The sequence below is a fragment of the Protobothrops mucrosquamatus genome, unplaced genomic scaffold (assembly GCF_001527695.2).
Source record: "Protobothrops mucrosquamatus isolate PMUCROS unplaced genomic scaffold, P.Mucros_1.0 scaffold286, whole genome shotgun sequence".
In the NCBI taxonomy this organism is placed as follows: Eukaryota; Metazoa; Chordata; class Lepidosauria; order Squamata; family Viperidae; genus Protobothrops; species Protobothrops mucrosquamatus.
In genome coordinates this window covers 1,064,169-1,078,451 of record NW_015386630.1, presented here as the reverse complement: position 1 = coordinate 1,078,451, position 14,283 = coordinate 1,064,169, and the positions used below count along the sequence as shown (strand labels likewise).

The 14,283-nt window shown below is 42.0% G+C and overlaps 1 protein-coding gene across 2 annotated transcripts; it reads right to left on the bottom strand.

Moving 5' to 3' along the window:
- Positions 1-3,010: 3,010 nt before the first annotated feature.
- PREB (prolactin regulatory element binding) lies at positions 3,011-8,770 on the bottom strand. 2 transcript variants are annotated; one of them, XM_015814823.1, is made up of 9 exons: positions 8,508-8,770; positions 7,775-7,982; positions 7,338-7,555; positions 7,094-7,174; positions 5,437-5,561; positions 4,780-4,953; positions 4,052-4,124; positions 3,581-3,731; positions 3,011-3,471 (listed from the first exon to the last, which is right to left on the bottom strand). In XM_015814823.1, exons 1-9 carry the CDS (start codon positions 8,640-8,642, stop codon positions 3,377-3,379), a joined length of 1,260 nt encoding a protein of 419 aa, XP_015670309.1. In that variant the 5' UTR covers positions 8,643-8,770; the 3' UTR covers positions 3,011-3,376. The 2 variants fall into 2 exon arrangements, with proteins under 2 accessions (XP_015670309.1, XP_015670308.1); XM_015814822.1 differs by lacking the exon at positions 8,508-8,770 and having other exon boundaries at positions 7,775-8,261.
- Between the last annotated feature and the right edge of the window lie 5,513 nt (positions 8,771-14,283).

The following is a 14,283-nucleotide window of genomic DNA, read 5'->3' as shown; positions in this document are numbered from 1 at the left end:
TTTTGGCATATGGCTGTTTGTTCCATATATGAAGATATCAGCTGTTCCCTATTGTTTTAATTCCTCCATCCTGGATTTTCTTGTAGAAAAGAGTTTTGTGTGCTTTTCTCTATGAAAATATTTGGCTAAAAAATTAGGCAAACCACAGGTAAAATAGTGGCTTGTATACTGTACCTGAGGCCACATCTTAGAATACACTCTGCAAAAAAGGAGATGGTTACCAAACACTTCATCCTACAATTCCCTTCCTCATTTTCAGTCTGAATTTCTCCCAATCAGCCTCTGCTGCAGTTGGGAAAGTAACTTCTAGTTAGATACTTTAATTCCATCTTCTAGAACTGTTTCTGATTGTGCCTTGGGAAATAGTTAATAGTGTGTAGTCTTTTTCCTCTGAAAAATCAGCTACAGTACTTCCATTGCATGAAACCTGGACCAATCTTCCCCAAGAGAGGAGATCCTAGGAAAGGGGCCATTATTTTGATTTTGGTAAAAATACAGTTCTCTTGGGAGAACTTGGGATGGTTTGTCACTGCCCTCTTCTGGCATGATTTTCCAATTTCCTGATCTAGCCAACAACTGCAATTTCCTGGGGAGGCCTCGTCCATGTACCAATTGAATTTGTCAAGATCAGCCAATGTTTATTTGCTGCCATATTCTACAACGGGTGTCAAACTTGCAACATCACGTGACGTGTCACGACATATCGCCACTTTTTTGCCATTGCCTGCAATGGGGTGGGCACGGTTTTGCTATGGTGCATCCGGCCGGGCTGGCAGTTTGACACCCCTGTTCTACAATAAATTTTGTTATTGTACAGCCAAGGTGGTGCTGTGGTTAAAATGCAGTACTGCAGCTACTTCTGCTGATTGCTGGCTGCCATCGGCAGTTCAAGTCTCACTGGCTCAAGGTTGACTCGGCCTTCCATCCTTCCAAGGTTGGTAAAATAAGATTATTGGGGGCAATATGCTGACTCTGTAAATCACTTAGAGAGGGCTGTAAAGCACTGTGAAGTCTAAGTGCTATTGCTATCTAAAGCAAATCATATTCAGTAAAAGCACGTATTTTTTCCCAGTAAGCTGCAAAACTGGGCTATTTCATTATTATACAACTGAAAAGATGACACAAACATAATGAAATCATAAAAGCTGGTTATTTAGAAAAAATAAGAGAAGTTACTGCTTCCCCTGCTTTCAGCTACCATGTTGGAGACTCAGGAAAGGGAAGAACAGAAAAATAGTGCTACTATTTCACAATACATATGAAAATATGGTTGCAAGCAAGAATGGTTATAGCCCGGATATATGTACATAGATTCAACTGTTAAATATTGGGCCAATGAAAGATATGCCGCCTAAAACTCTGGTAATCATCTGTTAGCAGACAAAGACCTGGTGGATTACTCGACTGCATAACAGACAATGTTACGTTCTCAGTAGCCTCTGAATTTTTTAAAAAAGAAATTTCAAACCACCATTATCATTCAAAGCCAAGCTATATATCAGGGCAAATGTAGATTTAATTGCTGAACTGTAGTTTACCAAGCTACGAATGCCTGGTTTCAAACTAAGAGAAAAACAAAGAAGGTGTATAGTGTAATGTTTAAACTAGGGCACTGAGCAGTGGAACTTTTCAAATGGTCTGAAAGACTCTGTGATCTTGCCAAGTCCAGATTCCCTCAATAGTCCTACTTTCCCCACCATAAAGCATGATGCAGAAATGTATTTGTTATGGAAGAATTAACTAACTAAACATCACCAAGCATATAGAGGTCAAAAGCCCATTCTTGAATCCACTGTTGTAGTTGTATAAAATGCTTGTCCCAATGACTGAATTAAGCAACCTTCTGATTTTGCACTACACTAAACCATTATCTAGCCAAATAAGTTGAGCACAACAAAAAAAATCTAAAATATTTCACATGGTATCGTAATGCAGCCATCACAGCGGGCCCTAACCTTTTGGGCACCAGGGACCGGTTCCGTGGAGAGAGGTTTTTCCGTGGACTGGAGGGGGTGTGGTTTCGCATGCTGCAGCCAGGTACTGGTCCACAGACCAGGGGACGGGGACCCCTTATTTAGTTAAGCATGTTAAGAAGATGTCCAAAAATTATATGAAGGTCATGTAGCAACAGATCACCTATGGCTGACCCACAAAGGCTACTCCAACAAAATACACTACTAGACCCAACGCCTTCTCTACAATTACTTCTCAGTTACTAGCTCACTCAACTGAGACATTGTACCTGGACTCTCAAGGAAGATTTATTCCCTCTCTTGCTTCCCTGATAAAAACAAGCACTGATGCAGGATGCAGAACCACCTATCCGAGCATTCTTTTCAGATTGTGATCACTTTCATTTTTTTGATTGGCAAATGCCAGCATACCACATCAGCAGTCATGATTTTTTACTTCTATGAAAAAGTGGTGACCTAATAAAACTCTGGGAATTTAAAATAATTGAACAAGTATGATATTGTTCACATACTTCCCAAGTCACAAAATAAGTAATCAACCTAATAAAAGAGAGGAAAGAAATTTTCACTTCATGGAGAAATCCATACTGGAGAATGCTTGAAGCCAGATGTGAAGAGACTGTTAATTGCTGAAAATCTTTTTTTTTTCATGAGAACAGTTATGGTTTGCTGACATAAGCTGCAAACGGGATGTGCATTTGCATTAACACAAGCATACTGTAAGCATCCTTGCTTTCTCTTGTGTATACATTTAGGCTATTAGAGTAATTCCTGCAGTCAAGCTATAGATGTTCTCAAGAGGAAAGGGAATCCCCAAATTCCTTATCCTCTCTGTCCCCTTCTCTTACATAGCCATGGCAGAAAAATTGCTGCAGAGCTATTCCAAATGAGTGTCTTGGTCAGTCTTCGTGGAGCAGCTGCAACCTCCTTCATTTCTGGCCCCAGAGAACCCCTCTACAGTTATGACCTCTGGCTCTGCCCAAGCCGAAAGGAAACGGAGAAGTAATCAACAAGGCAGGCAGGCAGGAAGGAAAGGCTCTGCTCCATCATTGTGTTTAATAATTCAAGGTTTAAGCCCTGAGCTTAAACAGGAAATCTCTGCTCAGAGCAAATAAAGCTGGAATGTTTCTCACAGATCAGTCAAAAATGAAGGAGTATAGTTCCTCCATCCCTATTCAGTGTGATGGCGTTAGACAAGAATTGCTCAAGGCCAAAACCTGATCAATGTGAGGCCCAGCCTCCAGCTTGGGCAAGTTCACCTGACCACACACTTCACTAGGGCAATCGTTGCCCTGGCTTCAGAGTCCTCTCTCAGTCTCTGAGGTTAGAAAGAAGAAGATGCGTCCCTTACAGGAAGGGCAGAGAAGGTTCAAGCTTTCCAGGAACCTTGCCACGAAGAAAGGTTAGAGGAACCCTGGGAAGGCCAGCTGTAGTAACAGGACTGTGCCCACAATCAGCCCAGCACAGAAGAGCAGCAGGAGCCAGATGGGGAAACTCCCTGTGAAAAGAAAGAGCATTGAATCACCAAGAGTTTGTAGGAGACCCCATATTGGCAAGACAGGAATCCCATCCCACATTTAAATCCACCGTCCCAGCTTTGAACGTACGCCGGCAGGCAATCTGGTGCAGGCGGCAGCGGCTGTCGACTGCCACACTTAGCAGGGCTGCCTCATTGCTCTTGAGCAGTTCCGGAGTCTCAGGCAGGAAGGACACAGCAGTGACCACTATGCCATGTGCTTCTCGCACGTAGTACACCCTCTGGGGAAGTAGAAAGGAACACAGAATTGGAGGCAACATGCCAATGATTCAGGCAGCATTCAACCCCATTTTGGATTTAACCCTCTCAGGAGTCAAGATAATCCTCCCCTTTCCCTTGGCCTTACTTATAGAGCCTGCTGCAAGGTCTTGCATGGTACACATACCAGCCCTATGCCAACCATGAGTTTGAAACATAAGTATCAACATCCTCACCCCTCACTCCAACAATGGCTTGTGCCTTGACCAGGCTTTGTGTGTGCTGGAGCTGGCCCAGCTAGCTGAGCATATGTATACACAATCTTGGAGGGGTAAACTCATACCTGCAAAGAAAAGGCGACGAAGATGGCAACCGAGCCTGTGACAGTGCCCAAACCCAGGAATGTGCCTGTCTCACTGAAAGCATAGAAAGAGAGCCATGTGCATTCCCCATGACATTCATGTAGACCAATACACAGATACATGTGTTTTAGAGCAGAGGTCCCCAACCTTTTGGGCACCAGGGACCGATTCCGTGGAGAGAGGCTTTTCCGCGGACCAGAGGGTGCATGGTTTTGTGTGCTACCTGCATCTCACAGATGGGGCTTTGCTTGTTTGTGCGGACCGGTTGCTGGCATGGCGCAGCCTGGTACTGGTCCACGGACCGGGGGGTTGGGGACCCATTTTAGAGGACTAGCATTTCATCTGAAGGCCAAACAGGCTCCAGCCTTGAAATACCAAAACTAACTCTTCAAGATGTCTGTAAAGTCCTTTCCTATTAATCCCACTGGATATTAGAGGAGAAATGGATCTGAGAGGCTATAATTTGCTATTAAGGAGCTTCAGCTCCTATTCAGGCACGCAACTAACACCACCATTTTACAACATGTAGCTTAGGATGTTGTGCAAATATACAGTGAATATAGTCTATATACTGTAGTTAAATATAGTGTAAAAGCCGAACATTTGCAGAAAACCATTGTTTAGTCATCCTTAGGTTAAGGGTGTTATGCAAACAGAACCAGGGTTCCTCTCTCTTCTGTGAAGGTGGAACACAGGAAAATCATCTCACCTTACAGAGAGGCATGAGATGACCTCATTGCCACAGGGACGAGTAAGCAGGGGCAAGAAACTATGTCCATCCCACTTGGTGATGTAGCAGGGAAGCGGACGTCGTTCACGTTTGTAAGGGATCTGCACTGTGTACAGTCGCAATGCCTTGGCTTGGTCTTCAACTGTACCAAACCTGTGGAAGAAGGAAGAAGCATCCAAATAGAAAGTACACATGTATGGTCCAGACCAGTGTTGGCGAACCTTTGGCACGTGTGCCAGAGGCGGCACTCAGAGCCCTCTTTGTGGGCGCACGCGCCCTCGCTCCGCCTCCTCCCACGGCCCCCTCACCAGCAGGCCCCATGGAGTCGCCCCCAGGCACAGCCCGTGCAGAGCAGCACAGCCAAGGACATGGCAGCTGGGTAGCAGGAACAAGACTCCACCCTCGCGCCCCGTTGCGAGCAGATGATGCTGTGGGGCGTGGGTGGAGGGCGTGGCCACCATGGCACTGCAGGGCCACCTGGGTGATCTGCTGCAGCGGGCTGTGGAGGCAGTGGATGGCCCTGCAGGTGGGCGGGGGTGGGACGAGCGGGAAGGTGGCGGGGCGGTTTTTCGGCACTCGGTCTCTAAAAGGTTCGCCATCACTGGTCCAGACCAACTGTCTTGGTATTCTCCTTACTTGCAAGACTGGTAGCGGTAGGTCTTGTCTGGAATGCCTGGAAGATTTTCATTCCAACGTAGACCCGTCACCATCTGATCTCGTTGCCACACACAACACTGGAAGTCCCGTCCCACTGTCACCACCTGGAGAGATGCAATATGAGCAGCCATGGTCCCCACCCCAACCACCATTACTATCTCTTGCCCATAAAAACAATTAAAGCCAGTCTTTACCTGAATAAAGATAAAGGAGTTCCAACTATTCCACTGTGCTTCTTCAAGTCTTTTACATAACAGTGACCATTATAGTCAGACTGTTCTTTGCCTTATGAGTCTTCAATAGGTGCTCTGTGTTCTCACATATTTATTTGTCTCTGAATGTTTTCCTTCCTGGGAACTAACAAAACTAACAAGCAAGCAACAATCTGGCACTGTTCTGGTCCCTTTTGGATTTGAAATCCCTTCTCAGTTTTTAATGGTATGCACATTTCATACACATCAGCAGGGGGTTTGTGACAGATCTGTGGCAATCCTAATCTAATCAAGGAGAGAAGCAACCTAGAACTAAGGAGAAATTTCCTGACAGAATAATTAATCAGTGGAACAACCTGCCTCCGGAAGTTGTGAATGCTCCAACACTTGGAAGTTTTTAAGAAGAGATTGGACAAACATTTGTCTGAAATGGCATAGGGTTTCCTGCCTAAACAGGGGGGTTGGACTAGAAGACCTCCAACGTTCCAACTCTGTTATTCTATTTTTTTGATTCCAGAAATAGTTTTGTATAATGGAAAGCTTGCTCCAAAGACTTTAAATACTGCCTAGTCATTATAGAAATACTGCATTTTCTTGCTTTCAATGCCTTTTCCCCCCTGTATCTTTTTTTTTTTGTTAGCCTTTCCTTACTCCAGAAAGTACAGAAAATGCTATGGACTACCAAAGGCAGCTACATAATTCAATGACACTCTACTCTGAGGCTATTTGACTAGCCTAGATGAAGAAAGATATATAATTCCTTCATACTGTCTTTCACATTACTCTTTCAAGAAAAGGCTATTCATGTATAACACTAAGCCATTATTTGCTTAACCATGATTAACTGACTAAACTATGATTGCCTAGATTCACATCAGCATAAAAGCTGCCTGGGTGCCTTTGGGCAAACTGGAGAAAGATAAGGTTTTTTGAGGTTTTTTTTTTCTTTTGGATGCAGGAGAGGATTGCAATATGCTTCCCTCTTGTGGCAATCTTTTTGCTAATTATCCTATTAAACTCCTTAGAATTTAGAATTTAGAAATCCTTTCTGACTTGAAGGTAATGGCAAAATGTGGGGAAGGGTTAGTTTTATAGCAAAGAAATAAATTAGTTTTTATTAAATAACTTTAAAAAGAAATGGTTTTTTAAAAAAACTGTTATACTTATTTGTGCAAATTATCTAAGTCCTGATAATGTCTATCACATGTATCTCCAGAAATTATTTCTATCCCTCTTCCTAGGCCATCTTCAGTTCTGCTTCTCACCTGCACTTCCCAAATCCTTCTCCCCTCTTGCTCCCTCCTCGTCCTAGAATATAATCTGGGAAAAATGTGCAGTGTTGCCTTTCTCCATTAACACCTTAGATCACTTCCCTTAACAAGCAGTGGAAACAAACAAACAAAAAATACCCTCAGCCTTCTCACCTTGTTATCAGGACTCAGTGCTATATCCTCTATCTCACCATTGTGTGCCTGGAATTCAAGAGTTTTCTTCATGCTGGGAAACTGTGAAAGATGTAAGAAACAAAATATTTACTATCACCTCCATGTTCACACTCCTAATCTACGAAAGAAGTGCTTTGCAATCCACCATTGTAACACCAGACCAAAACCTTTCTCCCCAACACACAATAATAGACCATTTCTCCATCTCCCCAAACAGGTGTACCTCCCAGACTCGCAGGAAACCATCCACACCACCGGTAGCCAGAAGGGTATGGTCATCACTGAAACACACAGCCTTCTGGAGAGTATCTGGGCTGGTGTCTGTTTGGACACAGTGCAAAGTTTCCACTGCCACCTCTGTCATCTCTGTGTGTGTACTGCCGTTGCTCTTCTCACTGGGGATGGGGGGCTTGCGTCTCCGTAGATTTTTATCACCAGCACCTAAGGGCATAACGGCACGTAAGGAAATATTCCACAAACCTTTCTGAGGAAAGATCCCAAGTTTCCTGTCTCTTCTGCAGATCTTGTCCATTTTCAGTATTAGCAAGATTTTTAACTATTGCTGTTTCCACTTTTACATTTATTTTTAGACTGCTATTATTCTGGGCTTTAGTGTATTAGGAATTCTATTCTGTAACTAAATAAATGTTAGGTTCTCACCTGCTTTAGCACTATCACCGCTGCTGCCACCTGTTTTCTGCCCGGATTTAAAGAGCTGGAAACTCAGGATGTGGCAAGTAGCATCCTGCCCTGCAGCAATGAAATTTCCTGCCAGTGCCATAGTCATGGTGGCCCGGGTCTCTGTGTCATGAGCATGTAGTAGTGAGGCAGATAACTTGCCTTCTCTCCAGTCCAGCTGCAAGAAATGCTTGGGGAACAAAATAGGGAAAGGAAGGATAAAGCACCAAAAATACCTGCAAAATGGCCTTATCTGCCCAAGAGCAAATCTTGCCAGGGATGACAAGATTTGCCCTTCCTTACCACTGTACCAAAGAATATGTGCACAGAGGGCACAATTTCCCCCCTTCTTCAAGTATGGTTTGGTGCTTGCCTGAAAGGACAACCACAGTTCCTGCATAGCCATTCTCTCTCCCAAACCTGGTCCTTTTCATGTTTCCCTTTGGAGCCTATATAATGCTCCCCCCCCCCCCAAGGAGGCCAGCATAACGATCCGGGTTCATGGACATTTACACTGTGCACTTCAAAAAGCAGCTTCATCCAATGCTGCACAAACCTTGTTCTGACAGTTGCAGCAAACACCACCATTCTCCCCATTTCCCTAGCCGGGTAATGGGTACAACTCGGAGGGCAGGAGGGGAGCTCCCAGCCAACGCACAGAAGGCGACTCCGAGAGCAGAATGAGGGGGGTACCCTACTCCCTGAGCTTCCATACCAAGCCATTCGTGATCCCAGTCTTGGCGGCGCCGCCTCCCCCCGCGATTAGCGCCAGTCCAGCTTCACGGTGTATGCGCAGGGCATAGAGCGGGAACGGAGCCCGGTAGAGCTCGGGCGGCCGACGAGGGGGCATGACTGGATCAGCGAAGCCGGGGTCAGCGGGGTCAAAGGTCAGCTCATGCCAATTCCGCACTAAGTTGTTCTTTCCTCGACTCCCCCGCCTCTCTAGCGTAACTCTGCACAACAGCACTTTGATCTCGACTAGGCATGCGCAGATCCGACCTCCTTGACATTGCGCAGGCGCAGAATTCTCAGCACACGTCGGCACAAGAAGGACCGGCCGGCGAGAAAACCTTCAATCGCATAAGACTCAAAAGAACGTCCACGTCGCCGCCGCTTGGCGTCTGTAGTTGGGGCGGAAGCCGGGCAAATCACGGTGTTTAAGAGGCGGAAGCATGTTAGTGAGCTGTGCTCCATTTTCTTCCCTAGGCGAGGCTTAAGACGTCTTAAAGTGAAGGAGCGATTACTGGAGTTACCGCCATGCTAATTTCTGCGCGTGCGGATCATGCATTTTCTAAAATGCATCTATACTAGGAAAGGTTCCTATGAGTAGAATTAGAGACGCGTGTTTTCTGTTGCATGGCCGTAGGTTTATATAATGAATTTTGGAGCATATTCCGCAGTGTTTCCATGTAGTCTTTCTGATGTTATGACTGTTCTGTTTTAGACTATAAACTGAGATTTCTTGGTTTTGGACCTTAGAAAGATGTAACTATTGAAAATTTTTTAAAAAAACGATGCACTTAAAGTCAGAATCACCAACAGCCTCCAAGGTATCAGCAGGGGCCAAGTTCAGTTGGAATAAGAAGACCATATATTTGATTTATATCCTGACTTCTCAGAGCACAAAATGGGATCCATAGTACAGTTGTCTTTTTCACAACCATTTTGTGAGATTGGGCTAAGAACGAGTGAATGAAAATCACCCAGTGAGTTTCCATGACGGAGGATGGACTCAAACCTGAATCTCCCTAGTCTTATTCCAATACCTTGAGTCACTAAATGAGGTATATATTGTTTTTTATGTGGGGCTGTAAAGTGAGGAAAAAAAGGAAAATATTTAATCAAAGAGCCCTATAAATAAATTGATTATGGACAGCTTAAAAGAGAAGCTTTATCGTTGTACGATACTAGCAACTATGCTAATTTATCCCCAAATTTAATTGAGAAATGAGTGCATGGAGTGTGACGCTGTAATTTCTGAGAAGAAATTACCAATTTTTGACCTAAAAGTTTCCCTGTCCAATTGTGTCTGACTCAAGGGCTAGGTGCTCATCTCTGTTTCTTGTTCGAGAGAGCCACCCTTGTCTGAATACATTTTCTGTGGTCAAATGGCCAGCATGGCTATACCCCAATGCATATGGAATGTTATTTGTATCTTGCCTTTCCCAAAATCACCCAGCTCATTTTCATGGCCAAGACAGGATGAACTTGGTCTCCTGTTTTCTAGCCTAGTGCCTTAACCACTAAACCAAATTAGCAAACCAAATAAATTGGTTTCTGCACATAGCCATCTGTCCCTTCCCAATACAAAAGCAGCTCCCTTCCCCAAGTACATGATGTTATTGGATTGTTGGGATCCTGCTTCTGCTCTGCAATTAGTTTATCTTGTGCAGAAATCTTTTCTTAAAAATTGCTTTGGCCTCAACAGTTCCCTTGGTGAACTTCAGCTGGGTGGCCTCAGTCAGTATCCAGCCATGGAAGGGCTGATACTCAGAAGCAGAAATCATTGCTTCTCAAGCCAGACAAAATTATTATGTAAATAGTTTAAAAATAATAACCAAGGATCTGCTGACATATGTGCATATATGGCTAGCTTCCTGCATTTTGCAGTAGGTACCATACATCTGTATCGATATGATTTTTTTCATTTCTGTAATAAAACAACTCTGAAGTTTCTTCTGTTATTGAATATGAGGGGTTAAGACACTAGACAACTTATATGTATCATGTATCTGGTAAATATGATTGGTCATGTAGCTTGGTGATTAGCCCACATGCCTGGAATGATTGGCCTCTGTGAATCACTTTGCTGTCATCATCCAAATGGCACATAGGAATAATCTGAATGAATAAAATCTAGTGGAGAGTCAAGATGCAAGCACACTACTGATTTTTTTTCTATCCACCTGTTCATCAGTTATAAGAATGTGATGGGGAAATGAATGGCAACTAAATTTATTTTGATGGAATCGGAGGCACAAAATCCCTTTAAATATACAAGAGCCTGATCTGCTGTAACAAAACATCTGTGGTTGTTCACATCCAACAGTTGGATGTGTTTTATATGTGTATTCAGCATTATCAGTGGGTTATTTATTCCTAATGGCTATTAAATCTCATTATTTCACACAGCAATTTCAATTCTCTAGAGGGACATAACAACCCCAAATTAAAAAGTTTCAGTAAAAGAAACTATGCTGATTGCCTTATTTGATGATTTCTGGGCTTTTTTTCCTATGTGTGAAAACAGATTTTTCTTGTTTCTCTAGAATATAAGAGCAAGATCAGACACTGTATATTAACTCTTTCTTTATTGGTTATTAGTCCATTTCAGAATTCAATTAAAAGTGTTGATATTTTTTTAAAAATTGAAAACTATATAGTTAAGATTGTGTATCCTAAATGAACGGTATTTTCCACATATTCCTAATATTCACCATCCTGTGATAATTACTGAAGCCCTTGTATGCAAATCCAGATTACTAGAGAGCTATTGAAAATGGAAGTTTTTCAATGAAATACTGTCTTCAAAGGTTGAATCCATGCGTCTGTTTTTAGTTCCAGGCAAATAATTTCTCCAGATTTGTGTAATATACAGCAATCTTAGATTTGTTTAAGATATTATTTGTGTTTTATTTTACTAAAATTATTTTGCCTTTTTCAATGACTTTATAATGCATACTACAATTATAAAATGTGTTGTTTATTTCAGTATTTTTTATTTCTCATGCTTACGAAAATGCTGATTTGAGAACGTAGAATAGCTCAAGAAATTTCAGTTCCTACATAGTATAAAAATACAGTTCATTTAATGTAAATAATATTAACAGACCTACATAAAATTCTCCCTACAAATCATAAGAGATAAAAAAATATAAATATATTTCTCAAATATAGTTTATAAATCAGTTTTTCAAACTTTGTCAGGCTGTGAAATGAAATCTGCTTGTTAAAAAAAATTCCTGGACTCCCTGATTAAACCTGGTGGGGCTTCTGAATTCAGTTTACAACCCTGTTCTTTCTTCTCTTTCTTAGTGACTAAAAAGGTAAGAAATATCTGCAAGGGACAAAGGCTTCCCACTGTTCAGATGTGGGGGGGAAAGAATGAAGAACTAATAAGCATCTTTGGGAAAGGAGCTGCAGCCAAACCTATATTCATAAATCCATCTTGGGCTGGACTAGACTACAGCCTGTTGTAACACTAACCTCACCAAGGTGCAGACAAAACCTTTTGTAGGGAGGGAAAGCCCATACCTGCTGTATTTCAATGTTCCATCCTCGCATTCTAAGGTTATTTTAAAGGACTAATCACCTTTTATTTTCTCATAGATTTGTCAAGTCACTCTTACTGCCCATGGGATTGTGGAGTAAGTGAAGAAGAAAGTATTCTACAGGGGCAGGCTAGAACCCTGAAGCTTTGCTGGATAGATTAAATTGTTTCTATAGTTGAAGCCTGGAATAGAATAAGTCAGAAACATTATTTTAGGCCACTAAATCTAGTATTCTGCTCCTGGCAAGAATCTAAATTGAAGTGCTGAGTGCAGCTGGAGTTGGGCATCTAATAAATAAAATAAATCTCACAAAGACCAAATGGTCTTGTTACTTGATGTGTACTATCTATTTTATTTCTTCTCAATCTTTTTAGGATTAAATATTCCAGATTGCATTTGGGAATCTCCTGTCTGAATTTCCAATTCCCTCATTTTTTTTCCCTTGGGGCAGCACACATATCAACATGAATAACCCCTCAAAACTGGGTCACTTAATTTCCTGGCTTATTGCCCAGGGGAAAAGCCAGGTTTAATAACCCACAAAGGCTATCAGGATTGGAGCCATCTGAATCCACTGGGTGATTTCATCCAACAAAACAGAATTGGGTACATTAACATGCTGTTAGTACCTAGCCAGAAAGACAGCAAACACCGTCACTTCCATCACCACCTGGCCCCAAAACACTCAACATAATCCACTCAATCCCAGTTCAGAAATCCTTTCCAATCCAAATAAAAATTATTCTGTTGTGGCAAATGGAAAGTTAAATAAAAATGATAAGCACTCCTCTGTGTTCAAGTCCCACTGTCACATGTGGGAAGCAAGATGGCTGCTGTCCAGAATGACAAGCTCCGAGAGAGCCATGGCACTCAGACTGAACTCCAGAACAATTGCTGTATTTCTCTCAGCTCCCAGCTAGGTCTTATCCACCTTTTTCCTAGGCAATCTGGAGACCACTTTGAAGACTCAGAAAATCATTTCCTCTGGCAAATGCCCCTAATACCATCCAACCAGTAAACTAATGTGAATGCCATGGGGCACTTTTTCAAATGCTTTGCTGAATTCAAGATTTCTGTTGCTCCCTTCTGGGAGGAGGTTTCAAAGTATTTATAGATTCTACTAGATTCTGTAACAACTTTGTTCTTGAAAATTCGCAGGATTCTTTTTTTTTTTTGCCATGTATATGTATACATTTGAATTAGAGTGTGCCATTTCTCTGTGTCATATACGTGTGTGTGTATATGGATATATGAATAATGGTATTTTTTTGAGACCTGAATGCAACACATTTTCATTTTAATGTATGCTGATTAGTGTACATTTAAAGTGACAATAACGAATTCTATTCTATTCTATTCTATTCTATTCACAATATTCCAATAAACCTCCCTTGCTTAAGATTGCTCTTCTGGATCTTTTTTCTAGCATCAAAATATTCCTGATCACATGCTGTGGGTTGTTCCAAACCATTCTTGCGTATCTTGATATAGGAAGAACCGTTTCAACAAACACATACACAGTGCCTCATCACACTGATTAATTTCAATGGCTGTGCTGGAAGGAAAGAAAAGGAATTGTTTCTGGCTGAGGAAAGCTGATCCAGACATTTACTGTGAAACAATTCATCTCCCTCTGCTTCTTTCTGCTTTTGTGAATCTAAAAGTGAAGTCTCATTTGACTGGAGTTTGACTTCTAGGTGATTCTATGGATGTGTTTGTGTAAGTTTCCTGGGAAGAATACAGAATAGGATTCTCTTTTCTGGCAAGTTTCTTTACTTCTCAATTTAATCTACAGTCCTGATATTTCCTGATGGCGTTCCACTGAAGTATTAAACAGGTCTGACTCCAGGTAGCTTTCCAAAATCAGCCAGGATTTACAGAAGCTGAAACACTGAATCTAAACTTTTGAGGAGCATTTGATAATGAAGAACAAGCATTAGCAGCTTCAAGTCCTCTAGGTACCGACATAAAAGTCTGGAATATCCTATTGGAAGTACTTTAGAGCACACAATCCCTCATGTACAGGATCCAGTTATGACCTTCACACTGCCTACAGCAATAGGTTAACAAAAAATCAGTTGTTGACTTCATTTCATTGGAACAGATAACATTTATCCAAGCATCTTCACTGTTTCTCACCCTAAAGCAGTTTCACTATAGCCAACTCAACCTTATCCAAATAATTCAAAAACTAGGTTTCTATATTGTGCTAAGTTAGAC

Coding starts and splice junctions, on each gene's coding strand:
- PREB (XM_015814822.1), bottom strand. CDS start 8,198: ATGGCTATGCAGGAACTGTGGTTGTCCTTTCAGGCAAGCACCAAACCA. Junction 5,562..7,093: donor CACTGAGTCCTGATAACAAG/GTGAGAAGGCTG, acceptor GCATCTCTCCAG/GTGGTGACAGTGGGACGGGA. Junction 3,472..3,580: donor GCACCAGATTGCCTGCCGGC/GTACGTTCAAAG, acceptor TTCTTTTCACAG/GGAGTTTCCCCATCTGGCTC.